At 57.7% G+C, this 8,487-nt stretch overlaps 1 protein-coding gene across 1 annotated transcript; it reads right to left on the bottom strand.

Moving 5' to 3' along the window:
* Window positions 1-732: 732 nt before the first annotated feature.
* LOC130610634 (epithelial discoidin domain-containing receptor 1-like) lies at window positions 733-8,484 on the bottom strand (the record flags this gene model as incomplete). The annotated part of the gene is made up of 7 exons (XM_057430669.1): window positions 733-878; window positions 1,678-1,827; window positions 3,951-4,185; window positions 4,784-4,951; window positions 7,243-7,370; window positions 8,147-8,301; window positions 8,379-8,484. Coding segments are annotated over 7 exons (1,080 nt in total), but the record flags the coding sequence as incomplete, so codon positions are not given.
* Between the last annotated feature and the right edge of the window lie 3 nt (window positions 8,485-8,487).

Below are 8,487 nucleotides of genomic sequence, written 5' to 3'. Positions count from 1 at the left end.
TGATGACGTTGACGATGTTGTTGACGATGATGATGACGATGATGAAGATGATGATGATGACGATGATGACATTGATGATGATCGATGATGATGATATTCATGATGAAGGATGATGATGATGTTGATTTGATGATGATGAAGGATGATGATGATGATGACGATTATGATGGTGATGATGATTGATGACGATAATGACATTGACGATGATGATGATGACATTGAAAGTGATGATGATGAAGGATAATGATGATGACGTTGATGATGACTATGATGACATTGATGACGATGATTGATGACAATGATGATGTCGATGACGATGATGACATTGACGATTATAATGATGAAGGATAATGATGATGACGTTGACGATGATGACGTTGACGAAGACGATGACGTCGATGATGATGACGATGAAGGACGTTGAAGATGATGACGATGATGTTGACATTGACGATGAAGGATGACGACGATGACGTTGATGATGATCGATGATGATGATATTGATGATGACTGATGATGATGACATTGATGATGATTGATGGTGATGATGATGACGATGAAGGACGTTGAAGATGATGATGATGTTGACATTGACGATGAAGGATGACGACCATGACACTGATGATGATCGATGATGATGATATTGATGATGATCAATGGTGATGATGATGATGAAGGGTGATGATGATGATGACGATGAAGGATGTTGATGACGATGACGTCAGCGATGATGCCACCGCTCAGGCCAGCCCTGATTGGTCCCGCAGGAGCCGGTGCAGGAGCCCGAAGCTCGGCCGGTCGGCGGCATCCCGGGCCCAGCACCGCAGCATCACCCCATGGAGAGCCGGGGGGCAGCCGGGGGGGCACGGCAGGTATTCCTGGGGGAGGGATGGGGGTACGGGATAACGGCATTGACCCATAGACCCCATTGATCCCATTGAACCCATTGATCACATTGAACCCATTGATAACATTGCCCCATTGCCCCCATTGCCCCATTGATCACATTGAACCCATTGACCTCATAGACCCCATTGATCCCATTGCCCCATTGACCCTGTTGATCCTATTGCCCCATTGATCCCATTACCCCATTGACCCCATTGATCCCATTGCCCCATTGACCCCATTGATCCCATTGCCCCCATTGATCCCATTGCCCCATTGACCCCATTGATCCCATTCTTCCATTGCCCCATTGCCCCATTGACCCCATTGATCCCATTCTTCCCATTGCCCCATTGCCCCTATTGCCCCATTGATCCCATTGACCCCATTGATCCCATTCTTCCCATTGCCCCTATTGCCCCATTGATCCCATCGATCCCATTGACCCCATTGCCCCATTGACCCCATTCATCCCATTGTCCCATTGCCCCCATTAATCCCATTCTTCCCATTGCCCCATTGCCCCTATTGCCCCATTGATCCCATTGCCCCATTGACCCCATTGACCCCATTGCCCCATTGACCCCATTGATCCCATTGTCCCATTGCCCCCATTAATCCCATTGATCCCATTGCCCCCATTGATCCCATTGCCCCATTGATCCCATTGCCCCCATTGATCCCATTACCCCCATTGCCCCATTCACCCCATTACCCCCATTATCCCATTCCCCCATTGACCCCATTGCCCCCCATTGCCCCATTGCCCCCCATTGCCCCCTTGCCCACCTGCCTGCCCTGGGCCCGGAAGTGGTGCCCGGCGTTGGCAATGACCTGCTCGTCGCTCAGGCCCCCATAGGGCTGCTCCCGGCACCGCGTCAGCACCTCCCAGAGCGTCACCCCGAAGGCCCAGGCGTCACTGGCGGGGGTGAAGGTGCCCTGCGCGCCCCATTGAGCCCCATTGAGCCCCGTTGAGCCCCATTGAAACCCATTGAGCCCCATTGAGCCCATTGAGCCCCATTGAGCCCCATTGAAACCCATTGAGTCCCACCGAGCACCATTGAGCCCCATTGAACCCATTGAGCCCCATTGAGCACCATTGAGCCATTGAGCCCCATTGAACCCATTGAGCCCATTGAGCCCCATTGAGCCCCGTAAACCCATTGAGCCCCATTGAGCCCCATTGAGCCCCATTGAGCCCCATTGAGCCCCATTGAGCCCCATTGACACCCATTTAGCCCCATTGAGCCCCATTGAGCCCATTGAGCCCCATTGAGCACCATTGAGCCCCATTGAGCCCATTGAGTCCCATTGAGCCCCGTTGAGCCCCATTGAGCCCCACTGAAACCCATTAAGCCCCATTGAGCCCATTGAGCCCCATTGAACCCCATTGATTCCCATTGACACCATTGAACCGCATTGCATCCCATTGAACCCCTCTGATCCCCATTGAACCCCATTGATCCCCATTGACACCCTTTGAAACCCATTGATCCCCATTGATCCCATTGAACCCCATTAATCCCCATTGACACCCATGAACCCCATTGACACCCATGAACCCCATTGACACCCATTGAACCCCATTGAACCCCACTGAAGCCCATTGATCCCCATTGAACCCCATTGATTCCCATTGCATCCCATTGAACACCCACCCCCCATCTCACCCATCTCCCCCCATGATGACACCCCCCCACCCCCCATCTCCCCCACATCCCCCCCATGCCATCGCCCCACATCCCCCCCCATCTCCCCCCATATCCCACCATGAGGATGCACTCCCACCCCCCATCGCCCCACATCTCCCCCCATATCCCACCATGAGGATGCACTCCCACCCCCCATCGCCCCACATCCCCCCCCATCTCCCACCATGAGGATGCACTCCCACCATGAGGATGCACTCCCACCCCCCATCTCCCCCCACATCCCCCCCCATATCCCACCATGAGGATGCACTCCCACCCCCCATCTCCCCCCACATCTCCCCCCATATCCCCCCATGAGGATGCACTCCCACCCCCCATCGCCCCACATCTCCCCCCATATCCCCCATGAGGATGCACTCCCACCCCCATCTCCCCACATCCCCCCCATATCCCACCATGAGGATGCACTCCCACCCCCCATCACCCCCCACATCCCCCCCCATATCCCACCATGAGGATGCTACTCCCACCCCCCATCTCCCCCCACATCCCCCCCCATATCCCACCATGAGGATGCACTCCCACCCCCATCGCCCCACATCTCCCCCCATATCCCACCATGAGGATGCACTCCCACCCCCCATCGCCCCACATCTCCCCCCATATCCCACCATGAGGATGCACTCCCACCCCCCATCACCCCCCACATCTCCCCCCATATCCCCCCATGAGGATGCACTCCCACCCCCCATCGCCCCACATCTCCCCCCATATCCCCCCATGAGGATGCACTCCCACCCCCATCATCCCCCACATCCCCCCCATATCCCACCATGAGGATGCACTCCCACCCCCATCGCCCCACATCTCCCCCCATATCCCCCATGAGGATGCACTCCCACCCCCATCGCCCCACATCTCCCCCCATATCCCCCCATGAGGATGCACTCCCACCCCCCATCTCCCCCCACATCCCCCCCCATATCCCACCATGAGGATGCACTCCCACCCCCATCACCCCCCACATCTCCCCCCATATCCCCCCATGAGGATGCACTCCCACCCCCATCGCCCCACATCTCCCCCCATATCCCACCATGAGGATGCACTCCCACCCCCATCGCCCCACATCTCCCCCCATATCCCACCATGAGGATGCACTCCCACCCCCCATCTCCCCCCACATCTCCCCCATATCCCACCATGAGGATGCACTCCCACCCCCATCTCCCCACATCTCCCCCCATATCCCACCATGAGGATGCACTCCCACCCCCCATCGCCCCACATCTCCCCCCATATCCCACCATGAGGATGCACTCCCACCCCCCATCGCCCCACATCTCCCCCCATATCCCACCATGAGGATGCACTCCCACCCCCATCGCCCCAGCTCCCCCCATATCCCACCATGAGGATGCACTCCCAGGCCATCCAGCGGATGGGCAGTAGGGCTCTGCCCCACACCCTGTAGTAGTGCCCCCCATAGAGGGGCCGGCTCATGCCGAAGTCCGACACCTTCACCGTCACGCCCGCCCCCACCAGGCAGTTCCGTGTCGCCAGGTCGCGATGCACCACGTTCAGTCGCGACAGGAAACGCATCCCCGACGCGATCTGAGCCCCGACGTGCAGCAGCGTGGGCAGGCTGGGGACGGGGGGGGGGGGACATGGGGTTAGGGGAGGGGCTTAAAGGGGAGGGGCTTAAAGGGAGGGGAGGGGCTAAAGGGAGGGGAGGGGCTAAAGGGAAGGGGTGGGGCTAAAGGGAAGGGGTGGGAGTAAAGGGAAGGGGAGGGGCTAAAGAAAGGGGTGGGAGTAAAGGGGAGGGGCTAAAGGGAAGGGGAGGGGCTTAAAGGGAAGGGGTGGGGGTAAAGGGATTGCATGGGGTGTAAAGGGGAGGAGCTAAAGGGAGGGGAGGGGCTAAAGGGATTGGGTGGGAGTAAAGGGAGGGGCTAAATGGAAGGGGAGGTGCTAAAGGGACAGGGCATGGGTAAAGGGACTGGATGGACGTAAAAGGGGCGGGAGCAAAACAAAGGGGTGGGGCTAAAGGGAAGGGGTGGGGCTAAAGGGAAGGGGCGGGGCTAAAGGGAAGGGGCGGGGCTAAAGGGAAGAGGTTGGGGTAAAGGGGAGGGACTAAAGGGACGGGGCATGGGTAAAGGGACTGGATGGGCATAAAAGGGGCGGGGCTAAAAGAAAGGGGCGGGGCTAAAGGGAAGGGGCGTGGCCAAAGGGGGCGTGTCCCGCACCTGAGGGCGCTGCCGGCGGGGCCGCCCAGGAAGCCGTGCAGGTCCCCGTGCTCCATGAACTCGGTGACGATGCAGAGGGGGCCGGGCCCCACGCACACCCCCAGCAGCCGCACGATGTTGGGGTCCCGCAGGCGCCCCATGGTGCGCGCCTCCTGCAGGAAGTCCCGCCTGGGGACGCCCCACCCCTTTAGAATCGCATTTGCATCTCATTTGAATCTCGTTTGCATCCCATTTGCATCCCATTGACGTCCCATTCACATCCCATTTGCGTCCCATTCACATCCCATTTGCATCCCATTCATGTCCCTTTTGCATCCTATTGGAATCCCATTGCCATGCCATTTACATCCCATTGCCATCCCATTTGCATCCCATTGCCATTCCATTTGCATCCCATTGACATCCTATTTGCATCCCATTGCCATCCCATTTGCATCCAATTGATGTCCTATTTGCATCCCATTGTGCATCCCATTGACGTTCCATTTGCATCCCATTGACATCCTATTTGCATCCCATTGCCATCCCATTTGCATCCCATTGCCATCCCATTTGAGTCTCATTTGCGTCCCATTGCCATCCCTTTTGCATCCCATTGACATCCTATTTGCATCCCATTGCCATCCCATTTGCATCCCATTGACATCCCATTTGCATCCCATTTGCCATCCCATTGCCATCCCTTTTGCATCCCATTGACATCCTATTTGCATCCCATTGACATCCTATTTTCATTCCATTGACATCCTATTTGCATCCCATTGCCATCCCATTTGAGTCTCATTTGCGTCCCATTGCCATCCCATTTGCATCCCATTGACATCCTATTTGCATGCCATTGCCATCCCATTTGCATCCCATTGCCATCCCATTTGAGTCTCATTTGCGTCCCATTGCCATCCCTTTTGCATCCCATTGACATCCTATTTGCATCCCATTTGCATCCCATTTGAGTCTCATTTGCGTCCCATTGCCATCCCTTTTGCATCCCATTGACATCCTATTTGCATCCCATTGCCATCCCATTTGCATCCCATTGACATCCCATTTGAGTCTCATTTGCGTCCCATTGCCATCCCATTTGCGTCCCATTGACATCCCATCTGCATCCCATTGGCATCCCATCTGCATCCTATTTGAATCCCATTTGCGTCCTATTGACGTCCCATTTGAAACCCATAGCCATCCCATTTGCATCCCATTTGCGTCCAATTGACGTCCCATTTGCATCCCATTGACATCTCATTTGCATCCCATTGACATCTCATTTGCATCTCATTTGAGTCTCATTTACACCCCATTGCCATCCTATTTACGTCCCATTTGCAACCCATTGGAACTCCATTGCCATGCCATTTGCATCCCATTTGCATTCTATTGGGATCCCATTGACGTCCCATTTTTGTCCCATTGCCATCCCATTGGCATCCCATTGATGTTGCATTTGCATCCCACTGGCATCCCATTTGCATCCCATTGATACCCCATTTACATCCCATTTGCACATCGTTTACACCACATTTTCCCCATCCCCCCATTTCCCCCCCATTTCCCCCATCCCCCCATTCCCATTTCCCCCATTTCCCCCCCATTTTACCACATTTCCCCCTTTTCCCCCCTTTTCCCCCCTTTTCCCCATTTCCCCCATTTCTCCCCATTTTACCCCCTTCCCCCATCCCCCCATTTCCCCCCATTTCCCCATCCCCCCCATATGCCCCATCCCACCCCATTCCCCCCCATTCTCCCCCCATTCTCCCCCCGTTCCACCCATCCCCCCAATTCTCCCCCATTTCCCCCCATCCCCCCCATTCCCATTTCCCCCCTTTCCACCCTCCCCCCCATTCCCCCCATTCTCCCCCCATTTCCCCCATTCTCCCCCATTTCCCCCCATTCCCCCATCCCCCCATCCCCCATCCCCCCATATCCCCCCTCCTCCCATCCCATTTTCCCCCCATTCCCCCCATCCCCCATTCCCCCCATCCCCCCCATTCCCTCCCATTTCCCCCAATTTCCCCCATCCCCCCATTCCCCCATCCCCCATTCCCCCCATCCCCCCATTCCCACCCATTTCCCCCCATTCCCATTTCCCCCATTTCTCCCCATTTACCCCCATTCCCCCCCATTTTCCCCCCATCCTCCCCATTCCCCCCATTCCCCCCCATCCCCCATTCCCCCCATCCCCCCCATTCCCTCCCATTTCCCCCCATATGACCCCCATTCTCCCCCATTCTCTCCCCCCATCCCCCCCATATCCCCCCCATTCCCCCCATTCTCCCCCCATATGACCCCCATTCTCTCCCCCCATATCCCCCCCATATGACCCCCATTCTCCCCCATTCTCTCCCCCCATCCCCCCCCATATCTCCCCATTCTCTCCCCCATTTCCCCCCCCATTCTCTCCCCCCCATCCCCCCCCATTTCCCCCCCCATCCCCCCCATTTCCCCCCATCCCCCCCCACCTCGCGCTCTTGCTCGCGTCCTCCCGCAGCACCTTGACCGCCACCAGCAGGGGGCGCCCTCGCGGCAGCTCCGGGGGGCGGGACCCCGGCGGCAGCGCCTGGGGCTCCTCCACCTCGCAGAGGAGCACCTGGAGGGGGCGGAGCCAACGCCTCATTTGCATACGACCGGAGACACGGCCAATCAGCGCTCAGGGGGCGGGGCTTCTTCCCCCCCCCCGTGCTTTGCTACGTCTTGAGTGGGTGGGGTTAAAAGGGGGGGCGTGGCTTCGCTATCGCCTTATATGGGCATGGGGGAGTGGCTTACCTCTAGGGGCGCGGCTTTGTCTTGAGTGGGTGGGGTTAAAAGGGAAGCATGGCTTCACCATCACCTTATATGGGCATGGGCGGGGGGCGCGTGGCTTAACTCTAGGGGCGTGGCTATGTCTTGAGTGGGTGGGGTTAAACGGGGGGGTGTGGCTTGAAGGGGCCATCACCCTATATGGGCATGTGGGGGGCGTGGCTTACCTCTAGGGGCGCAGCTTTGTCTTGAGTGTGTGGGGTTAAAGGGGCGGGCGTGGCTTTACCATCACCTTATATGGGCACGGGGGCGTGGCTTATATTTAGGGGCGTGGCTTCGCCTTGAGGGGGGGGAAACGTGGCTTCACCATCACCTTATATGGGCATTGAGGGCATGGATTAACTCTAGGGGCGCGGCTTTGTCTTGAGTGGGTGGGGTTAGAAGGGGGCGTGGCTTGAAGGGGCCATCACCTTATATGGGCATGGGGGAGGAGGGGGAAGTGGCTTTCATCTAGGGGCGTGGCTTTGTCTTGAGTGGGTGGAGTTAAAGGGGGGGGCGTGGCTTGAAGGGGCTTGGCTTCCCCCCTCACTTTATATGGGCATGGGGTAGGAGGGGGGCGTGGCTTACCTCTCCAAACTGCCCCTCCCCCAGCTTCTGCCGGAAGCGCAGGCGCTGGCGCGGGAAGGTCGGGAGGGCGGGGCAAGGGGCGGGGCCGGAAGCGGGGTGGGCGGAGCCTCCGATGACGTCAGCTTCAGCGTAGGCCCCGGCCCCGCCCTCCGGGACTAGGTGGGGGGGAAGGGAAAGGGGTGGTGCTTGAACGAGGTGGGAGGGGCTGTTCAGGGGCCATTGGGGAATGGGCGGGGCTTGGCCTCACCGTTGGTGTTGATTGGCTTGGCCCCGTCCGGGGGGGTCCGAGCGAGCCCTCCCATTGGCTGCGCGTAGGTGGCCAGGAGGAGGCGGTAGCCTGG

The sequence above is a fragment of the Pezoporus wallicus genome, unplaced genomic scaffold (assembly GCF_028554395.1).
Source record: "Pezoporus wallicus isolate ANWC-B61680 ecotype Strahan unplaced genomic scaffold, APGP_CSIRO_Pwel_v1 contig_9121, whole genome shotgun sequence".
Lineage (NCBI taxonomy): Eukaryota > Metazoa > Chordata > Aves > Psittaciformes > Psittacidae > Pezoporus > Pezoporus wallicus.
This window is presented reverse-complemented; position numbering and strand designations above follow the sequence as displayed.